Source organism: Chroicocephalus ridibundus, chromosome 1 (genome assembly GCF_963924245.1).
Source record: "Chroicocephalus ridibundus chromosome 1, bChrRid1.1, whole genome shotgun sequence".
NCBI lineage: Eukaryota > Metazoa > Chordata > Aves > Charadriiformes > Laridae > Chroicocephalus > Chroicocephalus ridibundus.
This window is the reverse complement of record NC_086284.1, coordinates 161,950,014-161,974,221: the sequence shown is the minus strand read 5'-3', so window position 1 is coordinate 161,974,221 and position 24,208 is coordinate 161,950,014. Positions and strand designations below refer to the sequence as shown.

General features: G+C 40.3%; 1 protein-coding gene across 4 annotated transcripts in view; it reads left to right on the top strand.

Moving 5' to 3' along the window:
* The window catches only part of LARGE1 (LARGE xylosyl- and glucuronyltransferase 1), a 291,365-nt gene that overhangs the window by 215,231 nt on the left and 51,926 nt on the right, over positions 1 to 24,208 (top strand). For all 4 annotated transcript variants that reach the window (XM_063321577.1, XM_063321581.1, XM_063321576.1 and 1 more), the window contains 3 exons: positions 4,969 to 5,073; positions 21,573 to 21,685; positions 23,401 to 23,526. In XM_063321577.1, the coding sequence (XP_063177647.1) occupies positions 4,969 to 5,073; positions 21,573 to 21,685; positions 23,401 to 23,526 (344 nt within the window). The remainder of the gene's footprint in view (positions 1 to 4,968; positions 5,074 to 21,572; positions 21,686 to 23,400; positions 23,527 to 24,208) is intronic.

The window sequence follows — 24,208 nt, the reverse complement described above, 5'->3', positions numbered from 1 at the left end:
ATAGTTTGTAATAGCAAAATACCTTAAGGCAAGAACTGAGGCTAGGGCCCTTTGTACCAAAGACTTTAGAGAAGGCAGAATTGTCTAAGACTGGGAAAAATCAGGGCAGAATAGGAAAATATTGTTCAGAGGCACCAAGATTGTACTGGGCACCAAATGAAATTAGCAGATGCCAGACTTAACATAAATAAAAGCTGATTATTCTTCAGATGTGTCGTGTGCCACAAGTTACTGGAAGCCGGAGGACCGCTATTAAGAAGTGCCACCATACAGCTGCCCCGTTGTGCTCCGTATTGCACAGCTGCTACTCCCTGCTGCTGGAGACACAATACTGTGCTGGATGGAGCTTCAGCCTGGCCACAGGCAGCTGCTGTTATGCTTTCAGTAGAAACCAGCACACAGTTATTACCTCAGAAGTCTTATATTTACAATATGTGAGACAGGCAAAATGGGAGAGGGGTAAAGTTATTGTTATCCCCATTTTTATTAAGGGGGAATCGAGCAAGAGGCTGTTACGTGACCTGTCCAGTGTCACCCAAGAAATCAGTATCTGAGCTAGGAGCTGAGATGACATCTGGAGTCCCCTTTAGTGCCTGAATTAGAGGATCATGCTTTTCCATCCGTTAGCCACCAAAAATCTATGAAGGGAAAACAGAATCGAAGGCATTGAGTTGTCAGGCTCAGAAGTATCTGTTTTTCCATGGAAACTTCTTCCCAGTGACAAGCTAAGCTTTTGCAAGGAGAGAAGCACGTCTCATCATGCGAGAGCTGTCAGGGAGCTGTACTGTGCAAAATGCTGTAGCTGTGCAGCTGCCTTCTGGAGAAGTCTCGTCCCGCGGCTAGGCAGCATACAGCCCCGTTCCCGGCAATCCAGCTGTAATTCTGCCTGCTCGGTAATTTTTCACCGTGGTCATGCCAGAATCATAGCCTTGTTTTCTGTTGTCTGGCTGTTAGTGGTGATGTATGAATAAGTAAGAAAGACAGCTTCATTTTCATAAGCTAACTTGTGCCTGGAGTAAGAGGGAGTGAGAGGAGTGCACTTAATCATAACTGCAGGGCCACCGCAGAAAACAATGACAGAGCTTTTGCTGTTAGCGATGGTATTTTATTATAATAACTCTTAGGAAGAAGAAACAGGCAGCTCAGAATGCCGAACGATTCAAATTCATTATGGTAGCCACCGTGTTCTCATTTGCTGGAAGCGTAACTCGCATAACTCTTTTATCCTTGCCTTTTACAAAAGGCCATGGTGGGAAGGAACTCTGGTCTTCCTCCTTGGAAAATCCGAATTCAGATTGCGGTGTGATCAGAGGTGGAATAAAGCTGGTGGAAGCTTCCGCAGAAGGGCAGGCACCTTGCAGGTAGGGCGTGAAGAGTGGCAGAGGGACAGGTTGGGGCCCATGGATGGTCAGGGAACTGTGGACAAGGGGAGCCTTCATTGTGCCTGCTCGACACCATGCATTGCTTTGGCCAGTGCCTCATTTCTATAGCTTCCTAATGCATTTGACAAAGTAAATAAATAACAGGTAATGCTCAGATACAACGGACAGATATCTTCACAATCATTCATTAATATGAAATAATTTTGATGAAAGCTTTGAGTGAAACATTTTTAGTTGTTAAAAATTTGCAGGGTAGGACTTATGATTTTATTTTGTTTGAACTTTTAAATAAATAGAATAATGTGGTATGTATGGTATATATTATGCATCTGTATTATGTGTCACATTGTTTGATATATTTAAAATGAGGAGGGTTCTATGTTTAGATGTGGTTATTTTAGTATCTTCAGATCAAAATATTTGGGGATTTTTTCCCAGAGAATATTTCTGAATTTCTTTTCTCTGTACTGATTCAGAATGAAAACATTTTTTGGAACCATTAATATTTGCTATGCAGCTGAAGTTCTGGTTTCCTGATCACTTTTGCCCTAAGTCAAGATCATAGAGACAATGTAAAGGGAAATAAAAATACATCATTCTTTGGCAGAGATAGCAGCACTATTCCAGCCTAGAGAAAACAGAAATATAACTAGAGAAGATACAAAGCATATCTTCATAACTTTCTCCAAAGTGGCTTGGGAGACAAGCCATCACATCTGCCTAGTAGGTTTTTAGACAGCAGCAAGAGTAACAACAGCCTGACAAGTTGCATAACGCTCTACCCTAGGACGGTACGTGAACATGTGCGCGTTCCCAGGCCATTGCAAAAGCAAACTGAAGTGTGTTAGCTAACACATTTTACTTTGTATTTCTGACAAGCTAAAAGGACGTGTACAGGTGGTTATTCCACCTCAGTTGCTACACAGTAAGTCACATTATCTGATCCATGTATCTAAGCCCTAAAGCTTACATGATGTTAATTTCTGCCTTCATCCGTGTTCCATATCAAGCCTCAAGGAATACTGGTGAGAGCAGGATTTGTTTGGGTATCTTCAAAAATAAAGGGAAAAAGAGGATGGAAGTGATACAGCTACAATAAATACACGTGAACATAATTTCCTGAGCCTTTTCAGTTTATCTTAGGATGAGAAATAATAACTGAGAAATAGGTACTTCAGGGGTATGTTGTCAGAACTGAGATTTTGGACTGGTAGGTGGGAAAGGAAAACCATTAACAAGCAGCAAGGTTTGCACATTTCTTATTATTCATCAGTTTGAAGGCTGAACTCTGTGGCTTGTTGGGAAATGCACAGGGCTAAAATAATGAAAGCAGATTGGTGCTCCATGGTAAGGAAGTTCAGTATCTGCTTCTTGCAAATAGAATTCTAACATTTCTTTTGATGTTAGCAGTACTATCCTGAGAAGGATCTGGGGACTGCTGAGTTGTGAAATGCACTGTTAGAATATGGGCAGGGTGACTCTCTTCCTACCAGCTGTGCCAATCCATTCCAGCCCAGCTGCACCTGCATTTTTTATTTTATTTTTTTCTCTCATCCTTTACTAGCCGTGGTACTTTCTTATTTTGATTTATTCTACCTCATCTGTAAGGGTGTGATTATAAAGAACAGGCAGTCTTCCAGCTTGGAATCAACAAGTGTTGGTGTAAATTGTGCCCTTCAGCCTTTTTTGGGTGAGACGTTTTTCAGCCAGTTGAGATCCTTTTCATATTTCCTCACAATATATGGCTTGCGACGCCTCATGTGCTGTCTAGTGTGTTCCATATGTCTCACGGGTTGAGAGATGCTACAGTTTATTTGTATGAACAAACCATCAGTTGCTTAGGATGCGTCTGCCTCTAACTTGTCATTTCTTTCATTCTCTTGTGCGTTGCATTCTGTTGATACTACCAGTTTTCAGTAGTGCCAATGAAGTGATAAATGCGTGGTGGTCTTTTATATGATCCTTTCTGCTTTCTCACAGATTTTCCACCTTCTTAAAAAATGATGTATGGAGTATAATGTGAAAAATTAAATATATATATGTTATATATAATATATAATGGAAAAGGAGAGGGATCATTAGACAATGAGGCCTGGTTAGGATTGGCAAGTTGCAATTAGGATAGAGTAGGATGATTCCGAATAGTGGTGTGAAGTGGACTTGGTGGTCTCTCAAGGTTATTTCTAGATTGATTTCTGTTCACTCCTTGAATGCTTTCGTAATATTCTGATTTATTTGTTATATGCACTGGCCACTCACTGCTGCTCCCACTCTTTGAAACAGCATTCGAGACACACGTGGAGGTTACTGACATTCCACTGAATTTGAGATACCACAGGAGAGTACCGCCATCACCTGACCTATCCTAACGTCTTCTTAGCCAATTATAAAATTTAATGAATCACTTCTGTCTTTATGGCTTGCTTGTCAGCCCAATCTTGTCTTGGGCCATACTGAAATTTTAGTAATACAGCTATGGTCCTACATAAGCAACGTATAATGATCATTTAATACTTTCAGTGCACTGCGGTGACCATAGACCCAGTTTTATGAGCATATCTGGGATTTGAAAATGTGCCTTCAGAGGATAATGCTTAATTGCTTTCTCAAAAGGTTGCAAAATAATTTCCAATCCCAGTCTTAGTGTCCTCACTGAGCGGGTACCTCTGTCAAAACACCATTCCCTCTCCTTGCTTTGACTAGATCCAAATGAAGTTTTCCCCTTCCCTCCATCCTCCATCACCAGAGCATCATTTCAATCACTTCTCTTATTTACATTTTATACAGCACATTTCAGATAGATAATTAAGTCCTTATCTATACAAACATTCATTTTTCAGTTGATTTTCAAGCAGTGCAAACCTTCTAGACACATTTGATTTAAAACACGTTTTACTCTAGCTGAAGCCAGCTGCTAATCAATGTAAGCTAAACCAAAATAAGCCCGTCTGAAACTGAAATCATAATTTCTATGCAGCATTCCACACAGGCTTACCTAAATGACTTTTAAATTACTCTCTTAAATTAAAGCAGTGCAACTTTCTTATGTAGGTAAACTCTTAGAATCCAATATTTTCCTGAGCAAAAGGGATTTCCTTTGTGACCGAGAAAAAAAAAAACCTGAAACTAGTGTGGGGGAGCATGGGAAGAGAATAATTTGTTATACCAAGCCTTGTTCTTCGATTATATTATCTCCATCAGAGTATAAACAGATCTTCATATTAGATGATGATTTTACCAACACTTACTTCTCACTAGGAGGATTTTCCATCATTGTATTCCAAAATCAAGCAGCATTCAGATTTGTCTGGGTGATATATTTTTGTCAGCATGACAAAGGTTCCCACAGTGTTTAATTACTCAGACCAGCCAGGGGAGAAGGAAAGAAATGAGCCGTGCTGAGTTTGCTGTGCCAGGCTTGCTGTCTGTTACACACGCAGGCATCTTCCAAATGCCTGAAAGGAAGACAGCACCCGAACTTCTGTCTTCTCTTTCCACTGGCTGTCCCTCTCCAGATTTTGTGTGTGTTTTCCGTTGATTGACTGTCATTTCTCTCATGATCTTTTTGCAATTTGCTCATTTCCAGGGCAGCAGGTTCTTGGCTTGGTGGAGAACCAGAGTGATTGGTATTTGGGCAACCTTTGGAAGAATCATCGGCCCTGGCCAGCGCTTGGGAGGGGCTACAACACAGGTAGGCCCTGGGGGTTTTCTTTGAATAAATGTTTGCACTGAGCATGCGATCAGTCTCCTGGTATAGAGAGTATGAGATGTGCTAACTTGCACTTCCTTTCCTAACCTACTGCAAATCTTGTCATTTAAAGCAGTAAAAATGATGCAGTGTGATGCATTTTGGAGTTTCTGGTCCTTTCCTTCTCTAAATGGTCTCAAGGAGATTGTGTGGCATCCTTTGGGGAAGGACAGAGCTTTTCAGCAGTCTGACACATCCTCGGCACATTTCCTACAAGATTTCTCTCCATGATGAAGTGTACGTAGGCCCAGCAAGAGGGAAAGAATAGAAATCAAGGCTCGTTTTTTTGTAAAGAGGTAAATGGTATCACAAACTGTCAGCCCAATAGAGATATAACTCCTGCAGGACAGCAACAGGGTCATAATTGTCCTAATAAAATGCAAACTACTGGCCATCAATTTCTGCTGCTGTGGGAAAGAAAAAAAGGCACTAGATTAGAGAATTTATTAGGTTACAAGAGCTGGGTCTTCCCACTGATTTGTGTTTGGTATGTGAGAAAACATACCAGGTGCATAAAGAACACACAGGTACATCTAAATCATTTTGATGCTAGGCTTTACATGCTGATGCAGTGAGTTAGGTTCCCTCTCTATTTGTAATGAAAGGGCAGAACAGATGGTGAAGCCTCCATTTAGAAAAGATGAGTCCATTTAAATATCCCTGCACTATCAGAAAATCATTCACCATAATAGTGGTTTTGCTTTGCAGAAATATGTTGGATTGAATTAAACAGAGTAACTAGAAAAAGGATCGCACAAGCTGTGGTTGGGTCACCTATATGTCTATACTCCTTTGTATATTTGGGGGAATCACGCCAGTTTTTGTGAATTTGTATTTCAGCCTCTGCAAAGCATCTCTGTTCAGTGAAAATACTCTGAATAATAACCTAAGAGAACACAGATAGATATGGTTACAAGATTTTGGCAAAAGAGGTTTGTTTCCTGGTTCGCCACTTGCCAGAGCAGAATTACATATCTAAAGGCTTGGGCTGCCCGTCCGCCCTCGCCAGCCCCCCATAAAAGCATGAGACAGAGCTAAGTTTCATGTACTTGTCCTGAAACCTGAAAGCAACCTTATACGCAACTAAACTTGTTGATGTCAATTTTGCTCAGTGTTATCCCACAAAGCAGTATCTTTTGTTCTGCTGAGAGACGACCACCTTTCATAGTTACTTTCTTTCTGCCGTATTTTTGCTTTTTCTTTTTGCCATTTTAATGCTGGCAAAGAGAAATGTGTAACAACCACATAACATTAGAATAACCCAGAAATGTATGGTGGGTAGTATCTAAAATGCAATTATGTAAATAAAAATGCTGTAAAGCTTTCATTTATGTGTCTTAACTTACTGTTCCAAATGTTTTATAGGGATACCAAATGTCAGTATATCAGAAAATTCTTCCCCTGAAACCAGAAATATTTGAATGTCTGCAGTCCTTCAATACATTGCATGTGTTAATTCTTGGTTTGTGTTAATACATACCTACCAGGCCTTGCATAATCCTGCCCATGATTTTAGTCTGCTCACAATTTCTTTCTTCAGACAACTCACCTGTAGTTATAAAAACTTTCTCTTTTTTTTTTGGAAAGAAAACCAGAAGATAGATAATGAGTGGAAGATTGACAAGTGATCATAAGAAGTGGATTGATGTTTTTTCAAGTACATGAACAAGAGGTCACTGAGTGAAACAGTGCAACCTCTGAGAAGTAGCAAACGGATGTTATTGACAGAATCAGCATCATTTACTATAATTTTCTTAATTGAATTAATTGTTTGCCTCAGTAATCTAGCAGAGATTGGAGACATAAATCTCTAAAGGAAGATGAAATACCAAGTGAAACTGGAGCTTGTTTGATGTGTTCAGTAAATTCAGATAATTGACACTGAATGCAACACTGTGGCTGAGGAGGAATTGGAAAACTAAAGGCTGGAGAGGGGCAGAAAAGAGAGGCAGTAACTCTAAGCAAAACACTCATGAAAGACCGTGGGCCAGGAAAGGGAAGACTCAGAAATTCAGGTGCTTAGAGTAGTACTTAGGAACAGTAACAGGACCCCCAAAACCCTGAAACTTTATGAGTTAAGCAAAGCTGGATCAGGGTGAAGCTCTCAGACAGACTTTGCTCTTGCTCTTGGGAGAGTGCTAGTGTTAGTGCTAGGTGTACAGTGCTAGGGTACAATCCTAAGAAAAGAGGTGTTTATGCGATCCTCTTCAGTCAGACCCTTGATGCAGAAGCACCCCTCAAAGTCAAAAATCTTTCACTGCTTCCTCCCAATTTCGAAAGCAAATAATTTATCTTTCACTCCTGCCTTTCTATGTCTGAGACACTCTGGACAACATATAGGTTGGGGGAGCCCCAGAAGGCAGATACATTAAAGGCAAAGGTGTGTTTGTTTCTTCTCCACTAGCTCTTTAAAGCCAGTAAGCGTGTGCGTTCTCCTATTCCTGTGTGCCCAGGCCAAATCTCCTGACAGCCAATACAGATTTTCAAGGAAAGTTTTGATTTGGTTGTTTTTCATCCTTCTTCCTCATTTGCACAGGTACATAATATAATCTTAGGAAAACCAGTCCAAACTCAAAAGTCAGTTCAATAATAATTTAATTGGTGTTTAAAATGTTCTTAGTTAGAACCACTCTTTATTCGAGGTAACATTCCCTCCCTCAAGCCATTTTAAACATAGTTCCTTCTGTACCACACAGGTACACAGTTTTCCGTACCTCATTGTCTGAAACTCAGTAAGCTTCTTAATCAAATACTTCTTCTTTGTATCATCCACTCCATTTTGCTTGTCTACACTGAGATTAACTCTTACAGACTCCTCAAGCATTAGTTAAAGTACACTTTTCTCTCTGTACAATCTGTATTGTCTTTCACTGACTAAACTGTGCTTTTGAAAGCATTGCCTGAGCCGCATTATGATTTTTCTCTTTACAGATGTTGAACTGACAGCTCCAGAATTGCACTGTATGGCATGATGTTCATTTCTGGAGTAACAGTCATCTTAGTCCTCAGAAAAATATCTTGTCAAAGAAATTCTAAACATAAAAGCTTTTAGTACTTTGTGTGCCTTGTACTTTCCATCATGGTGGAGAATAGCTTTAAAAAGCAGTTTCTGCTGACTGTTAGCATGATTTCAGGCCACTTCCTTAGCTGGTGTGACTCACCCCTGGCTTTAGTGCAGCAGGGCTGACTTACATCAGCTGAGAATGGACTCCACGCCTTTCAAATGGAGCTGTAGAATGGATCTGTGCCTGTGATTTGTGTGCCAGGGGAGCATTTGTAAAAAACTGGGCCCAGGGGATTTCAGACTTTGAGACTTCAGAAGCCCATCCTTAGGATTTGAGGCACATCTAAACTACGCTGCCTCAGTGCAGCTACTAGCTACTGTAAGGAGGTGTCTCAACAGCTTGAGCTTAAGATTCATACTCCCACACGGAGATATGTCACATTGCCAGATTTGTGGATTGAGAACAGAAGGGGATGGCTAGCGCCTAACGATTACCAGGCTACGTGTGCACCGCGCATTATTACTCCCGTGTTTGTAATGATGGGAAGAATGCTAAAATGAACCTCTTTCCTTTATTGTTTCCCTGAAAAAAAAGGACCTACAGAAGATGAATTGGAAGTGGGAAGCATATGTTGTGTCATTTTTGCATAATATTTGACAATTGTGAATAATAAAGACAAGCATAGGGCAGACCATTTATACAAAGTTAGATTGGATCACATCTTTTGCTTCTTTGTGAAGCTTCAGTATGGAAAGCAAATGACTAGTAAAGCAAAGCAAAATGAGGGAGTGGGGTGGTCGTGGAACTGCCCGTGATCCTGCTCTGGAAACACAATAACTGCTTTCAGCCAAGCTCCACAGGCTTCTGCTCACGATATTATGATAATCGCGCCGATGTTAGGAAGTGCTGAGCACTTTTAATTTAATCAGACATTTCTGTTCTTCAGAAATCCTCGCAATTAATGCTTTAGTTATTGTTGCCTCATTCTGGATAGGCCTGTTACCAAAATACCTTTTTTTTTTCCCCCTGGAAGAGTCAGAATTCCATGACAGCCATCTGAATGTAGGACTAATTTACAAATTATATTCCATACTTCCTGACTGAAACTAGTGCTTTACTCCATGGTGTAAAGAAAGGAGTATAGCGGTTGCTTGAGAGAGGATATTTGTCTGAATTGTCTCAATGAATGAAGAAGTCAGAGATCTCATGGTGTATAGAACCTTTAAATACCCACCACTGGGGCCTGACTCAGTTTAGCCATGCCCTCGCTAAAAGGCATTGCAATATTCCTACCTCCCATTATGAAAAACATTAGTCAAGTTTGATACACCACCAAACAGGTGGTGTTAGGTTTGGTTATAAGTACAAGACCCTTTACAAACAGATGAAAAATACGTTCTAGCGATCAAAAAAGAAAAAGGAAAAAAAGGGAGCCTAACACCGATGTCAAGGCAAAAAGTAGCACTTTCTTCACCTACTCAGATTCACACTGTACCAGTATTTTGGATTAGATTATTCCTTTGTGCTATATAATGCACAAAGATGCATTTGAAGTACAGGTGTCACACACATTGTACAGGCAGTAGTTTAGGAAGTGCCAACACATTGTTACTTTTAGGCACAACAGGAAACATCAGTCTGTTTGTGTCAATGGCGGGAAACTAAAACGATAATTCTGCTTTTGATGAACACATCCCTATCACTGTTGGCTATAATCTGTAGCTTGCACTTAAAAATAAACTATCGCAAAGCTGGCTACCCTCAAAGAATAGCTTCCTTTCCAGTCTTTCTCATGCAGTTTCTAAAGCATGTGATGTACTGGGAACTTGTTTACAGCACGCTTGACATTTCTGAGATGTGGGTCAGTACGTATTTGATTTTGAAAACGGTGGCTCTAGTTTGAAAGGCCTGTCCACATAATAATGTCATTGCTGCAACTGCATTAGTCTATTGTTCATTACATTCTCTGAGATACATCCTCTGCTCCTTGGCAATTGAATCTATCAGACCCTGCAATAACTCTCTTTTTTTAAAACAACACCTGCCTTTGTTTGAAACACTGAAAACTTTCATCTCCTAAGAATTCTGTGACAAAAAAACAATGGCATTCAGACAATCTATACCAGATTCTAGTTTCCATTTTATTGGAGTAAATATAAGGTGTATCTTTTTAGTTGATTAAATTGTCCTACTTTGTTTTTGTTTTTTTTTACTGTCTGACCCGAGTTCATAATGTCAATCTCCATACATATGCACTATTCCGATATAATGATTTAAAGAATCATTCTGAAGCGTGGTATTTTTTGCTTGATCGAGACACTTCTTTATGTGAACATACATGGCTTGATGAGTCATTATGTTGTCCAGCACTCTGAAATGCCCTCTCTTTATTGTAGAGGGACCATCATTAGCAGGTTAAACTTAGATGAAAGACTTGCACATAAAAGCTTAGTAGAGGCATCCAGGTGCCTAAACTGAGAACAAAAACTTCTATTATATGGCAGGAGAACCCCAGACAAATGCATAGTAATAGTAAACCCAGTACTTTTTCTTCTGAAGTGCAAGTTCACTTTGCAGTTTCTCATTGTGCTCATAAAAGTGATCGTGTAAAGACAGTTCCTTTTTGTAGAGACAGAAACAGAGGCTTTAGCCATAGTCCCAAAGCAAGGAAAGAGACATCACAATTGGCCTCTTTGGAGTAGAATCTTTGGACTCTAATGGGTAGCCTGGTGCCTGTCGCAGAAAGTAGCAGAGTAGCTAAAATGTCTTCCTACACCCTTGTGTCAAAGCTGTCACCTCTAAGAGAGTACCAACAAAAAACAGTTGAATTTGGTCATAGTCAGATCACTCTCTTAGGTGCTATTGGCTACTGTCTTGGCGCTAAAAGTAAAAAATAAAAGTCAAAAATTCCTAATTTGTAATTAGAATTTCTTTCACTGAAATTTGTGTCAGCTGCCTCTCATTCTGTCTCTGCGCATCTCTTAGAAGAGTTTGGCTCTGTTAAGTAGTCCTAGACAGCAACAAGAGATCCCCTTAATCTTCTCTTCTCCGGGCTGAACAAGCCCAGTTCTCTTAGCCTCTCCTCATACAAGCACTCCAGGCCTCAGACCATTTTGGCTGCTCTCTGCTGGACTTAATCTAGCGTATCAGTGTCTTTCTTTGACTGAGGAATCCAAAACAGTACTTCTGATGTGGTCTTACAAGTGCTGAGTAAAGAGTGGTAATCACTTCCCTTGCCCTAAGGTGCTAATATAGCCTATGAATTGGTTGGCCATCTTTGCCACAAGGTTGCACAGCTGGCTCATGATCATCTTGCTGTCCACCACGCCCCCTAAGACTTTTCCTGGAAAGCTCCTTTCTATCCACTTGTCCTCCAGCCTGTACTGTCCATTCAGGAACAGTCCCACGCAGGACTTTTCATTGAACTTTATGAGCTTTCTCTTAGGCCACTTGTCCAGCCTGTCAAGATCCATCTGAATAGCAGCCATATCCCCAGGGTGATGGTCACAGACCTCAATTTGGTGTCATGTGTAACATTGCTGAGGATGCATTCTACCTCATCTCCAGCTCATTAATCAGGATGTTAGACAGTATCAGCCCCAGTATCGACTCTTGTGGAATACCACTTGTAACTGGACGCCATCTGAATGTTTTATTGCTGAACACAACCCTTTGAGCTTGGCAGTCCAGTTTACTTTGCAGGCATTTCGTAGTCCGCTTGTCCAAACCATACCTCGGTTTGGCTATATGAGCATGCTGAACATTTTCTCCTTTACACAAATGCATCCCTGAATTTCTGTTGTGAACCTAATCCTGTCTCTCCGTTACTAGAAGAGAAATGGTCATGGAGGAAGGATTGACCTGCAGCTGACCTTTAGGTGAAATCATTGCATTAAAATACATTGTGTTTCCTGTTTTTTTTAAACATGTGATTGTTAATTTTTAGGCTTGTTCATTGTCTGCTGCTGCCTTACTTCCCCTAATCTATTTCTTAGAATGTTCTATTCCTTCTGAATCTTGTCCGGAGAATGAATTGGCCATTAAGAGGGGCTGAAAAAAGTTGTCTGGTTGCTTCTGAATGCAAAACCCCAAACTTCTTTGTCATCCAACTATAAAGAAATACCTGAGAGGCTGTTCAGCCCATGAGCCACATTTCTTCCTCTGTTGCTAGGGCATTAACTGAACTGAACTGACCAAGAAAAGCTATGACAGGTTCTTACTCATTGTCCCCATGCCTACAATTAGCCTTGTGGACTACTGTTAATATTAGAAGCCAGCCAAAATAATTATCACCTGTGCAGGGTCCATTTTTCCTCTTCACATAGTCCGAAGTGGAAACCTTGTAAAGTTGTTGACATTTCGACTCCTATTAAATATGATGCTTTTGAGAGGATCAAAACCAAAAAAAACCCACATAATTTAAAGCAATGGTCTCTGTTACCTTTCACTTTTTACTGTTTTCTGAGGAAAAAAGAAACATAGATAAGCATCATGGATAAGATCCAGATCTGATATAAATGCCTGACTCTTGTGTTAAATAAACCTAAGCCGATTTGCAGGAGCTGAGGATCAAGAAACAGATTTTTTTGTTTTAAAGGTGGGTGTTTCTTTGGTGGAGAGTCCAAGACAGATTAATTTTGGAAGATGTACTTGCTTTCATCAGGGCAAATATTCAGCAAATTCCAGCAAACCTCCTCAGTTTTTATCCATGGAAACAACCTTTGTGTGATCCCTTTTTCCAAACATGCCTGCACAGGGAGATTCAACGACTGGACCTCCTGCACAGTAACCCTGTAGAGTCTGTAGTATTCTGTGATTCCTCTTCAGGATAGTTCACCCGAAGTCCAGTTATTCTTGCTAGGTGTAGAGTTGTGACGGTCACTCACACTTTTATTTTTGAGGCGCTGACGTGTAAAATTGTACACTCAGAAAGAATGAAGAGATGCTTGAGAATCAGTCCAGGATGAATAATCATATGAACATGAATTCCATGTTTAATACGGTTGTCAAAATACTTTCCGTGATCATTGGATATATAAACAAGGACATTTCAAGTACAGGAGATAGATTTCTTTTGTATTGGGTGTAAGCTTTTTACTCCTGACATACTGTAAGTCTACACTGTCAGATAACTTAGCTCCTTAGCTCATTCTTTGCTTGTGGCTTCCTGATCACCCATAGGGCACAGAAATTAGTTGGTACCCTGTCTTTCTCAGGGAGCAACCTGTCTTTTGCCAAGAAAAAAAAAAAAATTGAGTGTAATTTGTTGATAGTTCACTCCAGGAAGTATTTGTGGAAGGTGCCATGTATAGGACTACACCCTGTTTGGCACCTCTTTCCAGTCCTTCAACACTACATCAGAAGACTTCACACTCTCCAATATTCCCACATGCCCTGATGCCATTCTCCAGTGCACACAACATAGACCCTAAGTTCTATGCTAAAAACCCTCCAATCTAGAAAATTGTAACACGGCACTCTCATAATGTTGGACACTGAGAAATGCAAAGTAATTATGTCTAAAAACTGAAGGAACACAAACTAGGCCCTCAGACAAGTACTATGTAGCGTGAATGTGGCCAGGCTGCTCAATAAAGAGCTAGACCCTGAACAGTGCGTGTACAGCCACTCCGTAGTTCTTGATCTGGGTTCTAGGGATCACTTCTTAGAGTGGATATATTTTAAAATGTTGATTTAGCTACTTTTCCAGGTCTAATCTCCACAGGTCAAAGATGAGTACTTATAAATTAACAAAGTTCAAAGAAAATACTGGAAATTTTCCCATAAAGTTGGGAAAAATGGCTCCAGGAGCTTATCTGGGAAGCCAAGGGATAGTTTGATCATAGCTTATTAATATCTGCAGGAGAAAATAACATTTCCTAATAGAGGGCTTGCCAATTTAGCAAAGGTTCAGCAAGATCAAATGACTTCAAGTTCAAAGACATGTTCAAATTAGAAATAAGGGAACTATCCTTCATCAGGATAATTATGCATCGGAATAATTTACCAAAGTCTGTGATAGATTATCCATTATTGTAAATTTTTAAATCCAGACTGAATGTTTTTCTAGAAGTTATGCTCTAGTTAAAGCATAAATTGATTTTGAAAAATCCTATGGCCTTTGTTATGCAAGAGCTAAAAATTATCCTTTCTGACTTTATCACTTAAATACGTATTTAACCAGGACTTTATTTTCCTCTCAACTGAAGTCCTCTAAGCACCCAGGCAAGTGAAATCACAGATAACCTGCCGTGTAAGAACTTACAGCATTTTTAGTGTTGAAGAGAGGAAAATTTCTTTAAAACTTTTTAGAAATTTCCCACATTTCCCCCGTGTCACGTTTTTTTTTTTTTTGTCTCACATTTCCAAGTGCTTTAAAATAAGATGTGTACCTGACCATCTCTTTGTTAGTGTCAACTTTTGGCGCCTCCATCATGACTTCCAGACATGTAGAGAGATGCACACTGAGTAGCTGTTGGGTGATATTTATGCATGGCAGTGGTAAGAGACACATCTTTGAGACAGCTCTTCTCTGCTTAATTTAGAGTGGTCGTTGCCGTTGTGCTACAGCATATAGAAACCGAAACCTCCCTCCTCTCTCCCTTTGCTGGTGTGAAGTTAGAATGTGTTATCTGAGGTTTAAAACTGGATTTTTTCTGAGCAAAAACTTTCCTAATCTTTTAAATTTCAAGGGAATTTAATGATTTGCCTCTTGTGGCGGGTTTGGGGTTTTTTTGCCCCCTTGGAAGCCATCTCCCTAGTTCACCAGCTGAGAAGTCCCTGGAATATTTACTTTCTACTGCCTTTAAAATGTAATCTCTGTACCTATATGCTCACAAGGGTCACGGAGTGCAAAGGCTATAAGAAAACTGAGGAGCTTTTTAAAACCCATGTAAGAAACTTCTTCAAAGATGGTTTTCGTCTCCTACAACTCTTTACACGGGGTTCAGGAAACACAGGGATTGGAGAAAGGTTACTATCCTTACTGTCCTCCTTGATGCCCAAGGCAAGTAGAGCAGCTGTGAAGAACTCTTACCTTCCCTTTCTGATTTTGCTAATGTTTGTCTTTTTGCCAGACACGTTGTCTTCTGTTATAGGATTTAGGAAAACTTTATCAGCAATTTGAGCAGGAAAGTGTATGACTTTGCACTGCTTAGCGTCTATGTAAGAGAGGGCCAAGTCCTCAAGGGCTAGAAACGTTTTTTCTTGCTGACCTCTGAGAGACCTGCAGAACTGTTACTTCACAAGACTGGAAGATAGGAGAGGAGGGCATTACTTGGCAGGATGGTCTTTAGCAGAGGTTTTCCTCCATAGACTTCCTAAAAGTCTTATGGCTCATGACTCCACTCCTGTAGACCTTTTAGACTCTCGAATCAAGGAAATTTTTCTGGAGCAGCCTTTGGGGCTTTAAGAAAGTTGGAGAAATTCACCCAGAAATGGAAGTCATTAAAGAGAAGATACAAAGCATATTTAACTTTTTTCAAATTGCTCAGGAAGAATAGCGTCTAAACATAAAGAAACAATTAGAAAACAAGGAAATTCTGAGCTACAGCCAGTAGCTCTATAAGAAGTTAGAATCATGCTGGAGTATATCCTTCATTTTAACTCTCCCTAAGGAGGAACAGCATACTTCAGAAGAGGAGAACAAAGGAAATAAAAGTGTTCCATTTCATTAAATGGTCATCAGGAAGTGTAAACAAAATGTTTATAATGCTCCAAGAGGAACCAGGCTCCCAGCAGAGTGAGTGCACTACATCTCAAAATGCACTCTATCACAGCTTCACTTTCAATACATGTGCTGAGAAAACAAGGTCTATTGCATTCTGTCACCGTGCCCGGAGGGACACCCACTTCCCATTTCAAATCAGATTCTCAGCCTTGTTTTGCTTTCTCGGAGAAAAGTTCAAATGTGGATTCGTTGTTTATTCTCAATTAACAAATTGTGAATCCCTGCAAGTTTTTATTAGGGTTTTTTACATTGTGAAAGGCTTTTTTGGAAAAAAAGGTTGGTGCATGTAAGTTCGTAGTTAAATAATGTATCATGATACTCCAGAAATGTGTTAGATGACAGTCCTTTTGTCATACTGTTAAAAGCTATAGACATAAGCTACGGTTTTATTATACTAATGATACAGCTAGTCAAATTATGAGCAGGAGTTAGATAGGTGGTCTATAAATGAAGTGAAATAAATGCAGTGATTTTCATCCACACGGAGACTTAAAGTAAAGATTTAAAAATGCATACAGTGGCTTGTTGTGGAATTGTACCTTCAATTCAATTTTTTAATCCCAAACAGTCATATACTTATGTTTTTCTGGTTGCTCTTGATACTACGGGTGGAGAGCAGAGGCCACAGTCGGTGGCGTGGAGGTGCGGTGCAGTGGCTTCCAAATGCAGTCCTTAGCAAAACTGGTCATTTGGGCCCTGATACAGCAAAGGCATAGTCGCATTCCTGGCATTACACACTGTGGCCACTTCCATTGATTTCAGGTACAATAAACTGCAATTAAAAGAACATGCGTAAGTATTTGCTAGAGTACTAAGCAGTCAACACTATCATGGCGCTTCTCGTGGGACAGCAGAGCTACAAGCCCCTTCCATAGCACCTAAAACTGAATTCAACTTTTTGGTGCCAAATCTGTTTCAAAAACCGTGGTATCTTACTGTTGTTTGTACTGCCTTAAATCTCTGGGTCAGTTATTTATTGTAGCAAACTTCCGTGATGTCAGCCCTATTTAACACTATTTCTTACAGCATCTAAGACTCCATGGTTTGGTGCATGATCTTTGGTACGCTGGTTGAGTATTGTAAAATCCCAGTAATTTTTTTTAAAACTCACTATTGCTTTATAGCGTCTTTTGAAGCGTGTCTTGCCTGTCTTTCTCCGATATTGTAATGGTGTCTGCTTGCTATCTGTCTAGATGGTTCACTGTTATAAGCTTAGTTACAAGAAGAATTTTTAAAAACCTGACACGGAGAGGCTCTGAGGTGCTGCTCACATAACGTGGCATTGCCTCAACAGCTAACAAAAGCATCCTGTTCCAGCTGGAAGAAACAGGCAAGGTGGTGCTCACAGAAAACGATCTCTTAGTAGCTACATTTTTTCCCCCACAGCATGGAGTATTTTTTCAGCCACCTTAAAAGCGCCATTGTAATAAACTGATTAAGTTTGAAAGCTTGTCCGGTTTCACTGTAGCTCCTCTAAGTGATTCTGTTCTATCTTAAAATGTTATTTATTACTTCCAGCTCTACTATATATTCCTCTCTGAATTTCAGGAAAAGCCATAGTCTGTGTTCCTGAAGCAAGAGGTGGGGAAGCTTGGTAGCATTACAATGGAAATTGCTGATGTTTCTGCAAACTTTCAATTTACTGTTCAGAAAAATGAAATGAAATATTTTGTTCTGGAGCAAATGAACAACAAAAAACCCAGACTATTTTGCTGAGATGATTTGAAGCATCTACTGAAACCATTGCTTAGTAAAAACGTCGGAAAGAGAAAAAATTTTATTCAGATTGAATCAAAAACTGGGAAAAGGACAAAAAATTCAGGTGATCTCCAGAGTTTTGTTAGACACAGAATGAAACATTTATTTTCCTTTTCAGGTCATGTAAAAATTTTTAATAAGATTTTAAATTTGAATGAATTTTGAAATTAAAAATGCTATTTTAGAATAAGTTGGCTTTTAAAATGCGCCAAAAAAAATTTGCAGTATATCCCAACTGAAACATTTTAGTCCAGATATGTTAATTCAGATTTTTTTTTGCCACATTTTCTCCAATCTATTCACCAAATTCCTTTTTCCTTTTGTTTTGTTTTGCTTTGGGGGTGGTGGTTTTTGTGTGTGTCCTGAAATTACTTTTTTTAGAAACTCCTCCTTTTGTTTGTTTGAGCAATTCAGAATCTGTCAGATTTTGGTACTTCAAGCAAAGTCTCATCCAGCAGGGGAAGAAAATGCCATTCAAGTGAAAACTAGACTAAGATGCCTTCCACAGGTTTAGTAATAAAGCATTACTTTTCCAAAAGCTCTTAGAGGTATTTGCATCTCTGTATATGCCTGAACTGTTCCTCAGGATAAGGAAAATTGGGTGTTCTATGGCTGACCATCGTTTGTTTAATACTCAGGAGACATTTGGGTTGCCACTTTTCTCTTTTTGTTTATTTGCTGCCAAGCTTTCCCTTTGTTTTTCTCACGTAGGTTAGGGCAGGAAAATGCTGCACTCGTCAAAAGATGAGAAGTCCCGCTGCCTGGGGCCAGATGTTCATAAAATATTCCTTTGAATTTCTTTTTTTTTCTCCGGTCTCCTCCTCCCTCAGCACAGCAGCTGAGAGTAAGTCCCTTTTCCCCTTGTGTTCAGCTGTCTGTCATCTTGAATTTAGTCTTAGATTTCAGTCAATTTGACTCTGAGAGGAGGGGCTCCTGAGGCAAATATTTCCTTTCCCTTATTTCAGACACTTTGCCTGCAAACTAATTGTGCGGATTGGAGTTAGTTCATTTGTTATGTTTGCTTCTGGTAACAGAACAATATGGAAGTAAAACTGAAGTGCTCTGTTCTGAGGAAAAGGTAATTTTTCCTCTGTATGAACTATTTAAAAGTTTCCAACACACATCCTTTTGCTTTGCTTTTGCACTAAATAACGCTAATTGGGTGAATAGTATGAAATCCTCATTTGTTAAAAATCTCTTATTCTCACTAATACTAATGCGTAAATATTTAAACTTGCTATAAATATTCTCCAGTGGTTATTTTTACAGCAGCAGTAAATTAGAATCCCACAGTACAAGAAACCCTGAAAAGAGGCTGTGCGAAGGTGTTAAACACAAGCCTGTTGGTGAATTAAAAGAGAAGTCGCATCGAGATTAGTCTTGACGATGGAACATTAAAAGCTTGTGAATATTTTCAATAGCCATGATTGCATCATAATTTAATACATCGTTTCTCACATATATTCCAGTTTTTCCACCCCATCTGCCTCTTACTCTCAGCGGCTACCATGATAGCCCCTCAGGACAGCATAATCTCTTTAGCTGCGATGCCATAATCTGCTGCTACCATAAGGGAGGAAGACAAAAAAATTGGAGAATACTGCACATACTAAAACATTTCCCCTTTTCCTCCTTAGACTGGAGGCTTAAAGAAATTAAGAAAAATTGTTTTATTGTCTATAAATTATAAAAACTATTACATTACAGTTAATCTTACAATTATTTTTTTTTCTTAATAAAGAATCTTCTCAGTTGTATTTCACTATTGAAACAAAGCTGTCAGTTCTTGCCAGCTGGAAAAAATCCACTGCCAGAGAGGAGCTTATTCCACCCAGTTTATTGCTGGAGCACAAGGAACCTGTTCCACATTGATCTAGAATTTCAGTGTCTCTCTTAGAAGCTGATGCACGCACGCTACACACTCCAAATGGGCTTTGGTTATGCTGGAGAGAAGACAAACACGCTGGCAGAAATAGGTTGTAGCATGTTGTGACAACACGTCCCTTCCCAATCCAACAGCTGGAAGCAGAAAGGTTGACGGAAGATGAAAGGGGATCCCTCCAGTACAGGTTCCAGCATCTGTGGGAACCAGGTGGACTGAAATGGAAAACAGAACTAAAACAGGCCACAAAAATCACTGCCAGAAGAGGTTTTCTTTTTATTCATGCCAGTGCCAGGTTTTACTAGAAAGAAATATTCTGTGTCATAGAACCTGAAGATAGGAATGAACTGGAACCGCCTTTGTTCTCTTCCAGACTGTGCAGGATTGTTGCAGGTAGATTTTGTAATCTTTGCGCAGTCTAATTTTCAAAGGCTCATGAAATCATTTTATCTGCCATTTTTAGGTTATTTTACCACAATGGTTTTAGGAAAATTTTTCTTAAGTATTCAGACTACAATTCCTTCCTTATTCTCACTACTTTTAGTTTTATCATCTTAGACTCCCTCGGTCAGCTTTTCCCAGTGCCTTCTTTTTGCCATTTCATATTCTTCTCTGTAGTTGTTGTGTTTCTCTACAGTTGCCGTGATATTTTTTTGTAAGACCTCTTGATTAATGTCACTTGCAGATGTCATTACTATTCTGTTCGCTTTCCCCTTCCACTAATGAAGACGTGAAACAACACAGAACCTATCATTGCTCTTACTGGGTACTTTCTGTCAACCTGCTAGGCTGCTGTTTATCGGTACTCTTCCTTTATGGTCCTTCAGTTTGCGTTCATTCCTCATGACAGTGCTGTTATCTAATTCCTTGCAAATTAATTTTTCAAGTAAAATTTTCTGAGACACTGTGGGAAAGGTTTTGCTGATGCTTCAATCCAGCTTCATTGCTTCTGCTGTTTTCCCTTCTTCTTCAATACTAGGGATTTTGTCCAGACAAAGAGCAACTGAGGAATAACGACTCATGTTGAGATATCTGTTTTCCCCCTTCAACTGTAACTTTCTGATCTGAGGATCCTGCTCTATGAACACTTGCTGCCTTAATGGCGGGCACTCTCAAAGGCTAGGTTATAACCAGCACGGATAATCTGTTATTCAGAGAAGTTTCAGGAATTGCAGTCAGATGTGTCAGGTGATTAACTTCTTACTAGGCAGAGTAAGGGTTGCCATATCTTCTTATGCAGTATATGTATTGCATCCTATGCAGTAAGTATTAAGGGCCAGATTTCAGCCCACACACATTGAGTAAAATTTTATGAGTGATAAAATTCTCTTTGTTTCAGCGTAATCTTGATTTCAGGCCAGATAGAAATGCATTTAAACAGTGGGATTTTGGAAGAAGCAGGTCTCTGCTCAGTGTGAAGATGGCAGAAATCGAGTCACACTAGATCAAGATTGTCTCTACCCTTTTGCTAGGAGACAGTGACAACAAAATATCCTCTTGGAACCTGTAGCTTTTCAGAATAAGGAGTGGGGGGGTCACTTCTGAGTGTTAGGAGGTTCCCTCTTTCTTTCTTGTAGGATAATGTCTAATTCTCTTTGGAATGATAATGACCTTTGGATGGAGTTCACCTCCATCATGTGGAGGTGCGTTGGTTCATTTTGTAAGGAATAATCCCAATGCTAATCATGTCATAATGAAACCAATTAAGGAGACTACTAGAAATACAACACCCTTCTCTTGCTTCTCTTCTTCCCAGTTTCACTCCTCTTTGGCTACTTTAGCCTTCTTGCAAGCCTGTATAACCTGGGATTCATCTATATGCCATCTTTCCATGTCTTCTCTGTAGCCTCAGGGGTTCAGGAAAACTTTCTCTTAGTGGCATCTTGAAACCTGAAGCTTTTGTTAGTCAACCTCTTGTGCTGGCACAGGGTAAGGACTATAGTTTCCACTGATAGATCTCAGCTCATATCCTTGTTTTAACTGCTGCGTCAGCACATAGACAGGGTGGGCTTTGACTGGCATGTGACATCATGGCTTCTCTTGTTCTCTGCGCTGTGTTTTCCTTCAGGGGTTATCTTGCTGCTTCTCGATAAGTTACGGAAGATGAAATGGGAGCAGATGTGGAGACTCACGGCAGAGCGGGAGTTAATGAGCATGCTGTCCACTTCACTGGCAGACCAGGTGAGTAGGACATTGCAGACAAGGGTACAACCACTACTCAATGGATTGAGTAAGGTAAGAAAGGGAAAGAGGATGAGATGTGGGGGAAAGATATTGTGTCTGTAGTCACCATTTGTTGAATTGTTCTGGGGAAAACGTGGAGGAGAGGAATGGAGATTTACTCATGAGGCTTCTCTTGCTACACTGACATTTTTACCTCCTCTGCACAGATGATTCATACGATAGACAAATGGGGGTTTCTGTCCTTTAATTTTCTGTCCTCTTTTCTTTAACATAAAACTCTCCAGACACTAGAAGTCCAAATGTACTGTGTCTTTTCCTACTGGTTCTTGTCTAAGCAGACTTTAGTTTTAAGAGTCTCCAGATATTTCTTTACTGTTCTGGCAGATGAGTCCCAGCAGTCTTTCAATGTATTCCTTGCCACAGCACTCCTGTGAAGACAAAAGCACTGCTGTCTCCCTGCCGCAGGTGGGAAACTGAGGCCAAGAGAAGAAATAGTGTTCTTATACACAGAAATGCGTATTTATTCTCTTTATGTTTCCTGCCAGCTCTCAGTTTTAAATCTAGAAACCCTGTTAGTGTAGTACTGGACCTGAACCAATAAGTCTTGCTCAACAGCTTGAGTATATTAACTCAATAGAGCATCATATTTAGATATTTCTACAGCTTCTGAGCTACACCTGGCTTATGACCAGTCACCACTAAAGAAGCATGCTGCTAACTGTGTATGTAGAGATGTGCACTTGTGTACAGGATCCTTGCAGGTTGATCCAAAAGCTACTGAAGTTCATTAAAATCATAGAATGGTTTATGTTGGAAGGGACCTTAAAGATCATCTAGTTCCAGCCCCCCTGCCATGGGTAGGGACACCCCTCACTAGACCAGGCTGCTCAAAGCCCCATCCAGCCTGGCCTTGAACACCTCCAGGAAAGGGGCCTCCACAACTTCTCTGGGCAACCTGTTCCAGTGCCTCACCACCCTCACAGTAAAGAATTTCTTCCTAATATCTAATCTAAATCTCCTCTCTTTCAGTTTGAAACCATTACCCCTCTTCCTATCACTACACTCCCTGATAAGGAGTCCCTCCCCATCTCTCTTGTAGGCCCCCGTTAGGTACTGGAAGGCCACTGTAAGGTCTCCCTGGAGCCTTCTCTTCTCCAGGCTGAACAGCCCCAACTCTCTCAGCCTGTCTTCATAGGAGAGGTGCTCCAGCCCCCGATCATCTTCATGGCCTCCTCTGGACCCATTCCAACAGGTCCATGTCCTTCTTGTGTTGAGGACTGCAGAGCTGGACGCAGTACTCCAGGTGGAGTCTCATGAGAGCAGAGTAGAGGGGTAGAATCACCTCCCTCCCCCTGCTGGCCACACTTCTTTTGATGCAGCCCAGGATACACTTGGCCTTCTGGGCTGCAAGCTCACATTGCAGGCTCATGTTGAGCTTCACATCCACCAACAGCCCCAAGTCCTTCTCCTCAGGACTGTTCTCAATCCATTTTCCTGCTCCTCTTGTTGAGATCTACACATCACCACTTAGATTGACAGCACCCTCTATGGGAATAGAATTACGAAGCAAGGTTTGCAGAGTTCAGCTCACATAACTATTTGCATAACCTGTGAGGGGGAGAAGGACAGTCAGCTTGGGGAGGGATTGGGATCACCTCACTGTACAACCAATGTACCCAACTGTTTCTCTGCTCTCTGGTTTTGTCTGCTAGGATATCTTCAATGCAGTCATCAAACAAAATCCCTTCCTTGTCTACCAGCTCCCATGTTTCTGGAATGTGCAACTGTCTGATCACACCCGCTCCGAGCAGTGCTACAGAGATGTGTCTGACCTGAAGGTATGTTTTACAGGAGATTGGATGTATGGTATCCTTTGCGACAGAGAATACTGGACTCCACTGTAACACAAAGATTAGGTCCCTTATTAGGGGGGAGACTAACACATACAATTCATGAGGACACCCAAGCACGGGGAAGCAAATATGACTTTGGCTTTGTACATTTTGACTGCTGGAAAAGTCAATGATGGATGCTGCTTTTAGGTTTGGCAAGGTGTTAGAGAAGTACTTCACATTCTTATATTCTGTACCTGTCACCTATGCCACTGCACCTTACTGCTGAGTTCCTGTTGCTCTCCCAGTTCTTAGCTCTTCCTGTCCAAAGAATACAAAACCTTTTTTTTTTTTTTTTTTTTGTACTGGGCAAATTTGAAACTCTTTAGTCAACATCATTTAATGGAGTGAAATTCACAAAGAGGGTTGGGTGGATCCTAGCTAGAAATACATTAGCCAAAATCTAAAGACCTTTCACACTTCATATTTAGCCTTTGCATACACTTAACCCAGCCACACTGCAGCTCATTTTTCCAGGATTTACCCTGGAAAAAAAGGCTGAGTAGAAACCTATTAATTTAATAAAATGAACCTATAGTATCAGTTTAATAGCACATTTTTCACTATTATCAAGTAGAACATAAAAGCGGGATGGATTTGAACAGATACCGGTAAATTAACATCAATT